The following is a 15,980-nucleotide window of genomic DNA, read 5'->3' on the forward strand; positions in this document are numbered from 1 at the left end:
TCGATTTCTACTGACATTTCTTTCTGGGAAAAATGGGGATTACTTTGGAAACAGGAAGTATTTTCCCCAATAAGCAGCCCTGGATTAGTAAATCACTCCAACATGTTCTCAGGCAGAAGAAGCTGTCTTGTTATGAGGGAGAGAAGAAAAAGATTGAGGCACAGAAACCTGTTGAAAGAGAGATAAAGCAGCTAAAATCAGGTGTAAAAGTAAAGCAGAGGATGAGCTGAATAAAGGACACTCAAGGCTGGCTTGGAAAGGAATGAAGTCCATGGTGGGGATGCAGAACAAGGAGCAAAGATGAATGTGATGCTGAATCAGCAGAAGACTTGGACTCATTTGATTCCAGCTTTGATATCATTGATTTCAATGAAGAGCTTTGTGATTGTAGCAAAGGGCTGGTAGCTCTGAGAGTCCCACTGATGAGCTGTTTGTGTGGAAATCTCTTAGTGGGACCAAAGAGAGAAAAAGCCCTGGTCCTGATGCTGTGGGAGGGAAATGATTGAAGTGTGCTGTGAGGAACTGACTGGGAGATTTTCACACATTTTCCAGTCCTCCTTGGAACAACAGGAAGTTCCCAGCATATGGAAACAAAGGTTAAGTGTCCTATGGCACTCAGTGATGATGGTGCTGTGGCCCCACCACCTCCACCTCTTTGTAAAGGAACTAACTGTAATCTGAAGCTTCAAATGGAACTAAGACTTCCTCCACTAGGTGGCAGTGTCTGATGAGAAAGTGTTAGTGGAGCTGGCCTGGAGTCAGAAACAGGAAGATGCAGGATTTGGGCTGAAATGGGCAAAAGTGGTTAGCACTAGTGCCTTAGAGCAAGAAGGTTGTAGGTTGAAGCTTGTTGGTCAGCTGGGCCTTTCTGTGGAGGTTGGATGTTCTCCCACAGTCCAATGAAATGCTGCTTAGGTTCATTGGTGCTTCTACATTGGCTGTAGGTGTGGATGTGAGGGAGTGCTTCTCTGTCGCTCTCTGTTGGCCCTGTGATGGACTGCTCACCTGTGCAGGTGGACCACGCCTCTTGCCCTATGACAGCTAGGGCACAGGCTGCAGCCCTGTGAGCCTAAGCTGAATAAACAGTTAGCAAAAATGATCCATAGATGGCCTGAAATCCCCCAGTTAGCAGTTTGGTAGATAGCTATGACATGCTAATCCCATCCAGCAGCTGTATTCTACCTGTAAGCTGATCCCTGCTGAGCCAAAGCACTTTTTCATATACAAATTACAACCTTTAATAGAAACCTATTGGTCAGCATCTTATTAGCCTGCTGTTAGCTTCATTCCACAGAAAACTGAGAGAAACTAACAGAGTTGATAAAGAATAAAGAGAAATGTGCTGATTTAAAGCCTTTGAAGTGCTTCAGATGATCTCTGTCCACTTCTGTCCACTCATTCATTCATGTAAGCTTTCTAATGCAGCTTTGATCTTCACAGTCTGCTTGATGAAACTCATTCTAACCCTGAATGTCAGAGTGTTCCTCCTTCTCTTTCCCATCATTCATGCTGGCAGTGGAGGAGATTTGGATGTTGGACTGTGTTTTGGATGATGTGTGTATGTTTGTGTTGGACTGCTGTCTGTAAAGCAAACACACATTTTGCTTTGGATTTCAGTGTCACACAGACTTTAAGGTGCAATGAAGAGTTTGAGAGTTTCACAGTGAATTTTCCACTGGAGGATTTTTCTTCTTCTTTGAAGGTTTGAAATGTGAACATTGTTCTGCTGCAGTCAATGGACTAAACCAGAGAAGAAGAAAACAGACTTTACCATGAAGATCCTCAGTGTGGATCAGTATAATATCAGCCTGATGTCTGCAGTTTAGTGTCAGCACAACTTTCACATCATATTCATCTCAGCACAACTAAAACATGCTGACTGACCTCAGAGTTTCAAGTTTACATCCTGGACTCTCCAGGAAACCACACAGATGCTTCACTCCTGGATCCTGCAGCTTGTAGTTGTCGCTCAGGTTCAGCTGTCTCAGATGGGAGGGGTTGGACTTCAGTGCTGCTGCCAGATAATCACAGCTGATCTCTGACAAACCACAGCTCCACAATCTGTATAAAGAATGAAAGATGTAAGTTTATTAGACAAAGAGCTTGAAATCATTCAGTGTTTCATCATCTGTTCAGAGCTGAAGAAGGTTCAGAATGTAGAAGTTTAGAAAATGGAAACTCCAAACAGCTGAAGCCAACAGGAAGCAGCTTCAAACAAACACAACAAGAGAAAAAACTCTGAATGTTTCACATTAAAGTCGTACATTTCTCATAAAAACAGGACAAAGACTTGAAAAAGTCGTGTTTTTCCTTCCAGGAACCACATGGCTTCACTTTTAAAGGTGAAGTGTGACAGAAATGGACATATTTGAAGTCCAACACCTTTTTCCAGTCACATTATTAAAGCAGACAAACTACAAGCTCATTTTCATTCCAACAAGTCATCTTCTGACCTGGACTAACAACACTGGTCTCTATGTGCAGCTGGCTGTGAGACCAGTGCTCAGGGAGCGTCTACAAAGTGCAACACTGAAAGAACATCACACACTCATTTGCTTTCAGCACTTTCACACAAACATCTACTGTCATTATTGTCACCAAACTCTGTGGATCCTTTATTGCAAATTCAAATGGGATCAAATGGTCAGACAAAAGAGGGTTATGAGGAAATATGATGAAATGTTGTGTATTAGCAGCAAGTTATTGAATCATTTTCCTCAGAAACCAAACAAAATGATTGACAAACATGTTTTTACAAACTCAGTGTTGGACTTGGATCAGCAGGATAAGCTGATGTTTAAAGGCATTTGAGTCTCGCTGTATGAGAGTCCAGTTATTACTCAATATTTATGGATGATGTTCTTTCAGTGTTGCACTTTGTAGACGCTCCCTGAGCCTCACAGCCAGCTGCACATGGACCAGCTGACATTACCCAGCATTAGAGGCGGCTGTAAAAAATTCATGTTCCCATTTAAATGGTTTTAATTTGAATAAAACGATGTTGATTCATTCAATCCTGAATCGATGTTTAATATAAATGTATTTTGCCAGAATCTCAGGTTAAAGCTCACAAACTATTTCAACAAGCAGCAAACAGATAAAACAGTAAATGAGAGCAGCTAAACACACAAAGATGGAAACACAGAGCGTGGATCGTTCACTCGACGGCACGTACACGGACACGCCGTCGGGGCTGAAAGTGGACAGCTCACAGATCCTGAAGCTGCAGGTTTCATCTGTCTCCAGCCAAAACTGAGTGAAGCAGCAGCAAAAGAAGATCCAAACTCTGCTTCACGTTTGATCAATATGCTCATGAATTCTCTCTGACTTTGGCTGTTCCTGCCTGCACAGCTCTCTCTCTCTCAGTGTACTCCAAGAACAGCTTCAAACATCTGTTTCTGCATCATTCACTGTTTATTAGCCACCAGTCTGCTGTTGTGTTCAGTGCTGTCGGCCTCTGACAGTAAAGCCTCATTTCTGCTGTTCCATGGAAACTTTTTAAAATGATGACAGATTACAAACTCTCAGCTGTGTCTGTAATCAAACCTCTGTAACTTTGCTTCACTTCAGCAGCATCAGCTCATGTTCACATGTTGCTTCATGGTTTGCTTCAGTTTTTGATCGACTGCAGAATATTTTGAAGGTTATCTGCTATAAAAAGCCAGAAGAAGAAAATCTGCTTCATGTGTTTCTGTTTGATCCTCAGTGACTTTGACACAAAGGCCTCTGCTGTGATGATCACACCTCTGATCAAGTCTCACAGTGTCACAACTGATAAATGATCAGAGTTAGAATATTTCTGACTGTCTGCTGTGTGCCGTGACCTTTGACCTGCTAAAGACAGTCAGCTGTGGATTATTCATTGTTGTGTCTGATACTTAGAACTGTGAGGAAGAAGCTACACAGTTAATCAGGGTCCCCTCTCTCTGAATCAGGAAAGGTGGGCAGGCCGCGTGTGGGCCGCGGGCCATACGTTGAGTATCACTGTTTGAAATGTGAACATTGTTCTGCTGCAGTCAATGGACTAAACCAGAGAAGAAGAAAACAGACTTTACCATGAAGATCCTCAGTGTGGATCAGTATAATATCAGCCTGATGTCTGCAGTTTAGTGTCAGCACAACTTTCACATCATATTCATCTCAGCACAACTAAAACATGCTGACTGACCTCAGAGTTTCAAGTTTACATCCTGGACTCTCCAGGAAACCACACAGATGCTTCACTCCTGGATCCTGCAGGTTGTTCTTAGTCGAAAACAAGGAGGAGTCATTACTCAGGTCCAGCTGTCTCAGATGGGAGGGGTTGGACTTCAGTGCTGCTGCCAGATAATCACAGCTGATCTCTGACAAATCACAGCTCCTCAATCTGTATAAAGAATGAAAGATGTAAGTTTATTAGACAAAGTGCTTGAAATCATTCAGTGTTTCATCATCTGTTCAGAGCTGAAGAAGGTTCAGAATGTAGAAGTTTAGAAAATGGAAACTCCAAACAGCTGAAGCCAACAGGAAGCAGCTTCAAACAAACACAACAAGAGAAAAAACTCTGAATGTTTCACATTAAAGTCGAACATTTCTCATAAAAACAGGACAAAGACTTGAAAAAGTCGTGTTTTTCCTTCCAGGAACCACATGGCTTCACTTTTAAAGGTGAAGTGTGACAGAAATGGACATATTTGAAGTCCAACACCTTTTTCCAGTCACATTATTAAAGCAGACAAACTACAAGCTCATTTTCATTCCAACAAGTCATCTTCTGACCTGGACTAACAACACTGGTCTCTATGTGCAGCTGGCTGTGAGACCAGTGCTCAGGGAGCGTCTACAAAGTGCAACACTGAAAGAACATCACACACTCATTTGCTTCCAGCACTTTCACACAAACATCTACTGTCATTATTGTCACCAAACTCTGTGGATCCTTTATTGCAAATTCAAATGGGATCAAATGGTCAGACAAAAGAGGCTTATGAGGAAATATGATGAAATGTTGTGTATTAGCAGCAACTTATTGAATCTTTTTCCTCAGAAACCAAACAAAATGATTGACAAACATGTTTTTACAAACTCAGTGTTGGACTTGGATCAGCAGGATAAGCTGATGTTTAAAGGCATTTGAGTCTCGCTGTATGAGAGTCCAGTTCTTACTCAATATTTATGGATGATGTTCTTTCAGTGTTGCACTTTGTAGACGCTCCCTGAGCCTCACAGCCAGCTGCACATGGACCAGCTGACATTACCCAGCATTAGAGGCGGCTGTAAAAAATTCATGTTCCCATTTAAATGGTTTTAATTTGAATAAAACGATGTTGATTCATTCAATCCTGAATCGATGTTTAATATAAATGTATTTTGCCAGAATCTCAGGTTAAAGCTCACAAACTATTTCAACAAGCAGCAAACAGATAAAACAGTAAATGAGAGCAGCTAAACACACAAAGATGGAAACACAGAGCGTGGATCGTTCACTCGACGGCACGTACACGGACACGCCGTCGGGGCTGAAAGTGGACAGCTCACAGATCCTGAAGCTGCAGGTTTCATCTGTCTCCAACCAAAACTGAGTGAAGCAGCAGCAAAAGAAGATCCAAACTCTGCTTCACGTTTGATCAATATGCTCATGAATTCTCTCTGACTTTGGCTGTTCCTGCCTGCACAGCTCTCTCTCTCTCAGTGGACTCCAAGAACAGCTTCAAACATCTGTTTCTGCATCATTCACTGTTTATTAGCCACCAGTCTGCTGTTGTGTTCAGTGCTGTCGGCCTCTGACAGTAAAGCCTCATTTCTGCTGTTCCATGGAAACTTTTTAAAATGATGACAGATTACAAACTCTCAGCTGTGTCTGTAATCAAACCTCTGTAACTTTGCTTCACTTCAGCAGCATCAGCTCATGTTCACATGTTGCTTCATGGTTTGCTTCAGTTTTTGATCGACTGCAGAATATTTTGAAGGTTATCTGCTATAAAAAGCCAGAAGAGGAAAATCTGCTTCATGTGTTTCTGTTTGATCCTCAGTGACTTTGACACAAAGGCCTCTGCTGTGATGATCACACCTCTGATCAAGTCTCACAGTGTCACAACTGATAAATGATCAGAGTTAGAATATTTCTGACTGTCTGCTGTGTGCCGTGACCTTTGACCTGCTAAAGACAGTCAGCTGTGGATTATTCATTGTTGTGTCTGATACTTAGAACTGTGAGGAAGAAGCTACACAGTTAATCAGGGTCCCCTCTCTCTGAATCAGGAAAGGTGGGCAGGCCGCGTGTGGGCCGCGGGCCATACGTTGAGTATCACTGTTTGAAATGTGAACATTGTTCTGCTGCAGTCAATGGACTAAACCAGAGAAGAAGAAAACAGACTTTACCATGAAGATCCTCAGTGTGGATCAGTATAATATCAGCCTGATGTCTGCAGTTTAGTGTCAGCACAACTTTCACATCATATTCATCTCAGCACAACTAAAACATGCTGACTGACCTCAGAGTTTCAAGTTTACATCCTGGACTCTCCAGGAAACCACACAGATGCTTCACTCCTGGATCCTGCAGCTTGTTCTTAGTCGAAAACAAGGAGGAGTCATTACTCAGGTCCAGCTGTCTCAGATGGGAGGGGTTGGACTTCAGTGCTGCTGCCAGATAATCACAGCTGATCTCTGACAAATCACAGCTCCTCAATCTGTATAAAGAATGAAAGATGTAAGTTTATTAGACAAAGTGCTTGAAATCATTCAGTGTTTCATCATCTGTTCAGAGCTGAAGAAGCTTCAGAATGTAGAAGTTTAGAAAATGGAAACTCCAAACAGCTGAAGCCAACAGGAAGCAGCTTCAAACAAACACAACAAGAGAAAAAACTCTGAATGTTTCACATTAAAGTCGTACATTTCTCATAAAAACAGGACAAAGACTTGAAAAAGTCGTGTTTTTCCTTCCAGGAACCACATGGCTTCACTTTTAAAGGTGAAGTGTGACAGAAATGGACATATTTGAAGTCCAACACCTTTTTCCAGTCACATTATTAAAGCAGACAAACTACAAGCTCATTTTCATTCCAACAAGTCATCTTCTGACCTGGACTAACAACACTGGTCTCTATGTGCAGCTGGCTGTGAGACCAGTGCTCAGGGAGCGTCTACAAAGTGCAACACTGAAAGAACACCACACACTCATTTGCTTCCAGCACTTTCACACAAACATCTACTGTCATTATTGTCACCAAACTCTGTGGATCCTTTATTGCAAATTCAAATGGGATCAAATGGTCAGACAAAAGAGGGTTATGAGGAAATATGATGAAATGTTGTGTATTAGCAGCAACTTATTGAATCATTTTCCTCAGAAACCAAACAAAATGATTGACAAACATGTTTTTACAAACTCAGTGTTGGACTTGGATCAGCAGGATAAGCTGATGTTTAAAGGCATTTGAGTCTCGCTGTATGAGAGTCCAGTTCTTACTCAATATTTATGGATGATGTTCTTTCAGTGTTGCACTTTGTAGATGCTCCCTGAGCCTCACAGCCAGCTGCACATGGACCAGCTGACATTACCCAGCATTAGAGGCGGCTGTAAAAAATTCATGTTCCCATTTAAATGGTTTTAATTTGAATAAAACGATGTTGATTCATTCAATCCTGAATCGATGTTTAATATAAATGTATTTTGCCAGAATCTCAGGTTAAAGCTCACAAACTATTTCAACAAGCAGCAAACAGATAAAACAGTAAATGAGAGCAGCTAAACACACAAAGATGGAAACACAGAGCGTGGATCGTTCACTCGACGGCACGTACACGGACACGCCGTCGGGGCTGAAAGTGGACAGCTCACAGATCCTGAAGCTGCAGGTTTCATCTGTCTCCAACCAAAACTGAGTGAAGCAGCAGCAAAAGAAGATCCAAACTCTGCTTCACGTTTGATCAATATGCTCATGAATTCTCTCTGACTTTGGCTGTTCCTGCCTGCACAGCTCTCTCTCTCTCAGTGTACTCCAAGAACAGCTTCAAACATCTGTTTCTGCATCATTCACTGTTTATTAGCCACCAGTCTGCTGTTGTGTTCAGTGCTGTCGGCCTCTGACAGTAAAGCCTCATTTCTGCTGTTCCATGGAAACTTTTTAAAATGATGACAGATTACAAACTCTCAGCTGTGTCTGTAATCAAACCTCTGTAACTTTGCTTCACTTCAGCAGCATCAGCTCATGTTCACATGTTGCTTCATGGTTTGCTTCAGTTTTTGATCGACTGCAGAATATTTTGAAGGTTATCTGCTATAAAAAGCCAGAAGAGGAAAATCTGCTTCATGTGTTTCTGTTTGATCCTCAGTGACTTTGACACAAAGGCCTCTGCTGTGATGATCACACCTCTGATCAAGTCTCACAGTGTCACAACTGATAAATGATCAGAGTTAGAATATTTCTGACTGTCTGCTGTGTGCCGTGACCTTTGACCTGCTAAAGACAGTCAGCTGTGGATTATTCATTGTTGTGTCTGATACTTAGAACTGTGAGGAAGAAGCTACACAGTTAATCAGGGTCCCCTCTCTCTGAATCAGGAAAGGTGGGCAGGCCGCGTGTGGGCCGCGGGCCATACGTTGAGTATCACTGTTTGAAATGTGAACATTGTTCTGCTGCAGTCAATGGACTAAACCAGAGAAGAAGAAAACAGACTTTACCATGAAGATCCTCAGTGTGGATCAGTATAATATCAGCCTGATGTCTGCAGTTTAGTGTCAGCACAACTTTCACATCATATTCATCTCAGCACAACTAAAACATGCTGACTGACCTCAGAGTTTCAAGTTTACATCCTGGACTCTCCAGGAAACCGCACAGATGCTTCACTCCTGGATCCTGCAGGTTGTTCTTAGTCGAAAACAAGGAGGAGTCATTACTCAGGTCCAGCTGTCTCAGATGGGAGGGGTTGGACTTCAGTGCTGCTGCCAGATAATCACAGCTGATCTCTGACAAACCACAGCTCTGCAATCTGTATAAAGAATGAAAGATGTAAGTTTATTAGACAAAGTGCTTGAAATCATTCAGTGTTTCATCATCTGTTCAGAGCTGAAGAAGCTTCAGAATGTAGAAGTTTAGAAAATGGAAACTCCAAACAGCTGAAGCCAACAGGAAGCAGCTTCAAACAAACACAACAAGAGAAAAAACTCTGAATGTTTCACATTAAAGTCGTACATTTCTCATAAAAACAGGACAAAGACTTGAAAAAGTCGTGTTTTTCCTTCCAGGAACCACATGGCTTCACTTTTAAAGGTGAAGTGTGACAGAAATGGACATATTTGAAGTCCAACACCTTTTTCCAGTCACATTATTAAAGCAGACAAACTACAAGCTCATTTTCATTCCAACAAGTCATCTTCTGACCTGGACTAACAACACTGGTCTCTATGTGCAGCTGGCTGTGAGACCAGTGCTCAGGGAGCGTCTACAAAGTGCAACACTGAAAGAACATCACACACTCATTTGCTTCCAGCACTTTCACACAAACATCTACTGTCATTATTGTCACCAAACTCTGTGGATCCTTTATTGCAAATTCAAATGGGATCAAATGGTCAGACAAAAGAGGGTTATGAGGAAATATGATGAAATGTTGTGTATTAGCAGCAAGTTATTGAATCATTTTCCTCAGAAACAAAACAAAATGATTGACAAACATGTTTTTACAAACTCAGTGTTGGACTTGGATCAGCAGGATAAGCTGATGTTTAAAGGCATTTGAGTCTCGCTGTATGAGAGTCCAGTTCTTACTCAATATTTATGGATGATGTTCTTTCAGTGTTGCACTTTGTAGACGCTCCCTGAGCCTCACAGCCAGCTGCACATGGACCAGCTGACATTACCCAGCATTAGAGGCGGCTGTAAAAAATTCATGTTCCCATTTAAATGGTTTTAATTTGAATAAAACGATGTTGATTCATTCAATCCTGAATCGATGTTTAATATAAATGTATTTTGCCAGAATCTCAGGTTAAAGCTCACAAACTATTTCAACAAGCAGCAAACAGATAAAACAGTAAATGAGAGCAGCTAAACACACAAAGATGGAAACACAGAGCGTGGATCGTTCACTCGACGGCACGTACACGGACACGCCGTCGGGGCTGAAAGTGGACAGCTCACAGATCCTGAAGCTGCAGGTTTCATCTGTCTCCAACCAAAACTGAGTGAAGCAGCAGCAAAAGAAGATCCAAACTCTGCTTCACGTTTGATCAATATGCTCATGAATTCTCTCTGACTTTGGCTGTTCCTGCCTGCACAGCTCTCTCTCTCTCAGTGTACTCCAAGAACAGCTTCAAACATCTGTTTCTGCATCATTCACTGTTTATTAGCCACCAGTCTGCTGTTGTGTTCAGTGCTGTCGGCCTCTGACAGTAAAGCCTCATTTCTGCTGTTCCATGGAAACTTTTTAAAATGATGACAGATTACAAACTCTCAGCTGTGTCTGTAATCAAACCTCTGTAACTTTGCTTCACTTCAGCAGCATCAGCTCATGTTCACATGTTGCTTCATGGTTTGCTTCAGTTTTTGATCGACTGCAGAAGATTTTGAAGGTTATCTGCTATAAAAAGCCAGAAGAGGAAAATCTGCTTCATGTGTTTCTGTTTGATCCTCAGTGACTTTGACACAAAGGCCTCTGCTGTGATGATCACACCTCTGATCAAGTCTCACAGTGTCACAACTGATAAATGATCAGAGTTAGAATATTTCTGACTGTCTGCTGTGTGCCGTGACCTTTGACCTGCTAAAGACAGTCAGCTGTGGATTATTCATTGTTGTGTCTGATACTTAGAACTGTGAGGAAGAAGCTACACAGTTAATCAGGGTCCCCTCTCTCTGAATCAGGAAAGGTGGGCAGGCCGCGTGTGGGCCGCGGGCCATACGTTGAGTATCACTGTTTGAAATGTGAACATTGTTCTGCTGCAGTCAATGGACTAAACCAGAGAAGAAGAAAACAGACTTTACCATGAAGATCCTCAGTGTGGATCAGTATAATATCAGCCTGATGTCTGCAGGTTAGTGTCAGCACAACTTTCACATCATATTCATCTCAGCACAACTAAAACATGCTGACTGACCTCAGAGTTTCAAGTTTACATCCTGGACTCTCCAGGAAACCACACAGATGTTTCACTCCTGGATCCTGCAGCTTGTAGTTGTCGCTCAGGTCCAGCTGTCTCAGATGGGAGGGGTTGGACTTCAGTGCTGCTGCCAGATAATCACAGCTGATCTCTGACAAACCACAGCTCCACAATCTGTATAAAGAATGAAAGATGTAAGTTTATTAGACAAAGTGCTTGAAATCATTCAGTGTTTCATCATCTGTTCAGAGCTGAAGAAGGTTCAGAATGTAGAAGTTTAGAAAATGGAAACTCCAAACAGCTGAAGCCAACAGGAAGCAGCTTCAAACAAACACAACAAGAGAAAAAACTCTGAATGTTTCACATTAAAGTCGTACATTTCTCATAAAAACAGGACAAAGACTTGAAAAAGTCGTGTTTTTCCTTCCAGGAACCACATGGCTTCACTTTTAAAGGTGAAGTGTGACAGAAATGGACATATTGAAATCAATGATATCAAAGCTGGAATCAAATGAGTCCAAGTCTTCTGCTGATTCAGCATCACATTCATCTTTGCTCCTTGTTCTGCATCCCCACCATAAATATAAAGAGGCAAAACTCACATTTTCCAAAATCCTCTTTAAGCTTCGACAATAAAGGAAGATAGTTTTATACAAGTCTTTGTGGTTTTCTTGTCACCCAGATGCCCGAGTACTTAAACTTCTTATAGCTGGGTTTAAAAGGGGCTAAAATACACAAAACTCCCCAGTTGTCGTACAGATAGACTTTGCCTCGCTCTTCCCAAAATTCACTTTATATCCAGAAATTGTCCCAAATTCCTTAAGTATGCATTAAGGTGACCTTGAGGCTCTTAAAGGCGCATATAAATAAAACGTATTATTATTATTATTATTGTAAGTCTATCCAAAAGTTTGTGGAGGCTGTTCGATGGGTTGGAAATAAATAAAATCATGTCGTCGGCATAAAGAGAGACTTCATGTTCGATACCCCTCGATGTTTTCCCTCAACACCAACACATTGTCTCAGAGCAACAGCTAGCGGTTCAATGGCAAAAAGGAGACAGAGGGCATCCCTGTCCTGGGGGGCAGATTATTGTTAGTCTGGACGGCTGTTAGAGGGGAGCAATACAATACTTTTATCCAAGATACAAAATTAAAGCCACATTTTTTAAGCGTATAAAAAAAAATCCCATCTCACCCGATCCAACGCCTTTTCTGCGTCAAGCCAAATGACAGTTTCCAATGTATCACCTTTAACATGGGTATAAATGATATTTAATAGAGCTCTAATGTTCAAAAAAGAGTGCCTAATAAAGCCCGTCTGGTGAAATAATGGAGGACAAATACTTGTGTAAGCGACGGGCCAACACTTGAGCCAGGATCTTGGTGTCTGTGTTGAACAAAGATATTAAACGACATGAACGACAATCTAAATGGTCTTTTTCCTGTTTTACAATTAAACACATCACTGCTTGATGCATTGTTGGAGGCAACGACTGTGAGAGGAAGGATTCTTCAAAAGTTGATTTTAACAGTGAATTCAGTCGGTCAGAAAATTTTATGAAAAAATCAGATGGATACCCGTCGGGGCAGCAGATTTTCCAGACTGCATGCTCCGTACGGCCGTTTCAATTCCAACATTAGAGACAGGTTCCTCCAGACTAGCGATCGCATCTTCTCCCAAGGAGGGAATATCAAACACCTTATTGAAATCATTGTGGATCTCAAGGATAGTTGGTTAGCTGTTCTTAGTCGTAGCTGGTGAGCTGATAACTCGCCTGTTTTTTCTCCATGTTCATAAGCGTAGCTGCAACTTTGACTCAGCCTGTTTTGTAGATATGAGATTGTATTCAGTTTGTCATTGTAACCGCTGTGTATATAATACAGGCTCAGGAGAGTGGCTGCACACAGCATGTAGTTTAGTGTCACGGTCACAGTAGCTGACCGTATGGAGAGTGTGTGGAGGACTCAGGCGCAGACACTGGCGCAGACATGAAACTGAGTTTTGAACTAAAAGCGAGCCTTTATTTCGGCTGAAGACATCAAACAAGGCAGAATCACAGTGAAGAGAACTAAACTGGGGAACTAATACTATAATAAATCATGAAGACACAGAAAGCTATGGCTAAGAATACAAAAGACTGGGCATGAAAATATGGAGGGTGGGAACACAGATGACGCGACACAGAGACTAAATACACATGAGGGATGATCAAGTTCCAAACATTAAAACTGTCAAACCTGCAGGGGGGATTGGCTGTTCCAAACCTGAAATATTATTTCTGGGCAGCTCAGATGAGACCCCTGACTGTATGGGTGCGGGATTTGTCTGAAACTCAGTGGCTAAACATTGAGAAGACAATGTGCGAAAGATCATTGGAATCCCTGCTTTGTTCTAACATTTCAATTAAAAATGTGCATATGGGGGAACGGACGAGGGTCACACTAAAGATTTGGCGTAGAATCAAACAATCATTTGGTCTTCCAAAAGAAATTTCAATGTTATCAAGGCTCTCCTCCCTGCAGGGTTTTTCTCCTATTGTGGAAGACTCTGGCTTCAGAGCATGGTCACATAGCGGGCTTCATCAACTTTGTCATGTTGTGAGGAATGGGCACCTGAGCTCATTTGAACAGTTGAGGTCAGTTTCGGCTTCCTTCTTCTGACTTTTTTAGATTTCTGCAGCTAAGAAGCTTTTTGACAAAACATAAAGAATGGAGGCAAGTTTTGGAGCCCTCACCCATTGAGGAAATATTTCTAAAAACATTTCAAAGTAATTCCTCCCCAAAATTAATCAGTCATTTTTATAACGCATTTATGAGTTTCAATACAAATGCAACTTTGGATATTAAGGCAAGGTGGGAAGCTGAGACTGGCACTCAAATCTCAGAGGACACCTGGGAAGAGGTGTTCGGTGAAGCCCATCTGGTGACTAATTCTGGGCTGTGGAGAGAATTTAAATGGAAGGTGGTCATGAGATATTTTAGAACCCCAGAGATAATTGCCAAAATGAAGCCTACAAATCCTGACACCTGCTGGCGAAATTGTGGTACTTCTTTAGGAACCCACTCACATATATTCTGGTCATGCCCAAAAATCTGCTCACTTTGGAATGACATATTTAAAGTTCTCAGTACAGTTTTCCAACAATTAACAAAGACCAACAGTTAGTCATTTTAGGAGTCTTACCAAAGGGTTTTGCGGGAAACAATAAAACGTATCTCTTAAGAATCTTACAGCAGCACTAAAGTGTATCACTATTAAATGGCTGAATCTTGACCCACCTTCATATAATATGTGGATTGATAAAGCAAGATAAATTTACCAGATGGAGGAAATAACATCTGCTCTGCGGATTCAGAGAGAATTGTTTACTGAGCGTTGGCGACCCATACATGCTTTACTGTTTCAATAATTTAGCATAGGTCTGTTTCGTTTTGTCCATTTATGGCTAAGTTTGTCACATGTTATTTAATATTACATAAAGATTTTGTTTTCTTTTTGTTTTTGTTGTTGTCTGTTTGTTTGTTTGTTTGCTTGCTTGGGTTTTGTTTTGCTTCCCAGTTTTGTTTTGTGCTTCCTAATTGCAGTTCTTATTTTAACCTACATTTCTGCATTGCAGTTCCTGTAACTGTCCTACTTGTGAACATCGACAAGCACAAGTTGCAATGTTGTAAATTATAATAAAAATTGAGTTAAAAAAAAAAAGAACATTAAAGTCGTACATTTCTCATAAAAACAGGACAAAGACTTGAAAAAGTCGTGTTTTTCCTTCCAGGAACCACATGGCTTCACTTTTAAAGGTGAAGTGTGACAGAAATGGACATATTTGAAGTCCAACACCTTTTTCCAGTCACATTATTAAAGCAGACAAACTACAAGCTCATTTTCATTCCAACAAGTCATCTTCTGACCTGGACTAACAACACTGGTCTCTATGTGCAGCTGGCTGTGAGACCAGTGCTCAGGGAGCGTCTACAAAGTGCAACACTGAAAGAACATCACACACTCATTTGCTTTCAGCACTTTCACACAAACATCTACTGTCATTATTGTCACCAAACTCTGTGGATCCTTTATTGCAAATTCAAATGGGATCAAATGGTCAGACAAAAGAGGGTTATGAGGAAATATGATGAAATGTTGTGTATTAGCAGCAACTTATTGAATCTTTTTCCTCAGAAACCAAACAAAATGATTGACAAACATGTTTTTACAAACTCAGTGTTGGACTTGGATCAGCAGGATAAGCTGATGTTTAAAGGCATTTGAGTCTCGCTGTATGAGAGTCCAGTTCTTACTCAATATTTATGGATGATGTTCTTTCAGTGTTGCACTTTGTAGATGCTCCCTGAGCCTCACAGCCAGCTGCACATGGACCAGCTGACATTACCCAGCATTAGAGGCGGCTGTAAAAAATTCATGTTCCCATTTAAATGGTTTTAATTTGAATAAAACGATGTTGATTCATTCAATCCTGAATCGATGTTTAATATAAATGTATTTTGCCAGAATCTCAGATTAAAGCTCACAAACTATTTCAACAAGCAGCAAACAGATAAAACAGTAAATGAGAGCAGCTAAACACACAAAGATGGAAACACAGAGCGTGGATCGTTCACTCGACGGCACGTACACGGACACGCCGTCGGGGCTGAAAGTGGACAGCTCACAGATCCTGAAGCTGCAGGTTTCATCTGTCTCCAACCAAAACTGAGTGAAGCAGCAGCAAAAGAAGATCCAAACTCTGCTTCACGTTTGATCAATATGCTCATGAATTCTCTCTGACTTTGGCTGTTCCTGCCTGCACAGCTCTCTCTCTCTCAGTGTACTCCAAGAACAGCTTCAAACATCTGTTTCTGCATCATTCACTGTTTATTAGCCACCAGTCTGCTGT

At 41.4% G+C, this 15,980-nt stretch overlaps 2 protein-coding genes across 2 annotated transcripts in view; both read right to left on the reverse strand.

Annotated features, from left to right (window-relative positions):
- LOC112432436 (protein NLRC3) overlaps positions 1–15,980 on the reverse strand; it is a 3,307,575-nt gene that overhangs the window by 1,900,969 nt on the left and 1,390,626 nt on the right. The window lies entirely within an intron of this gene.
- The window catches only part of LOC143415795 (ribonuclease inhibitor-like), an 80,418-nt gene continuing 73,197 nt past the window's right edge, over positions 8,760–15,980 (reverse strand). Inside the window, exon 5 of the mRNA XM_076881206.1 lies at positions 8,760–8,976. Within this exon, the coding sequence (XP_076737321.1) occupies positions 8,760–8,976 (217 nt within the window). The remainder of the gene's footprint in view (positions 8,977–15,980) is intronic.

Source organism: Maylandia zebra, unplaced genomic scaffold (genome assembly GCF_041146795.1).
Source record: "Maylandia zebra isolate NMK-2024a unplaced genomic scaffold, Mzebra_GT3a scaffold03, whole genome shotgun sequence".
NCBI classification, from domain to species: Eukaryota; Metazoa; Chordata; class Actinopteri; order Cichliformes; family Cichlidae; genus Maylandia; species Maylandia zebra.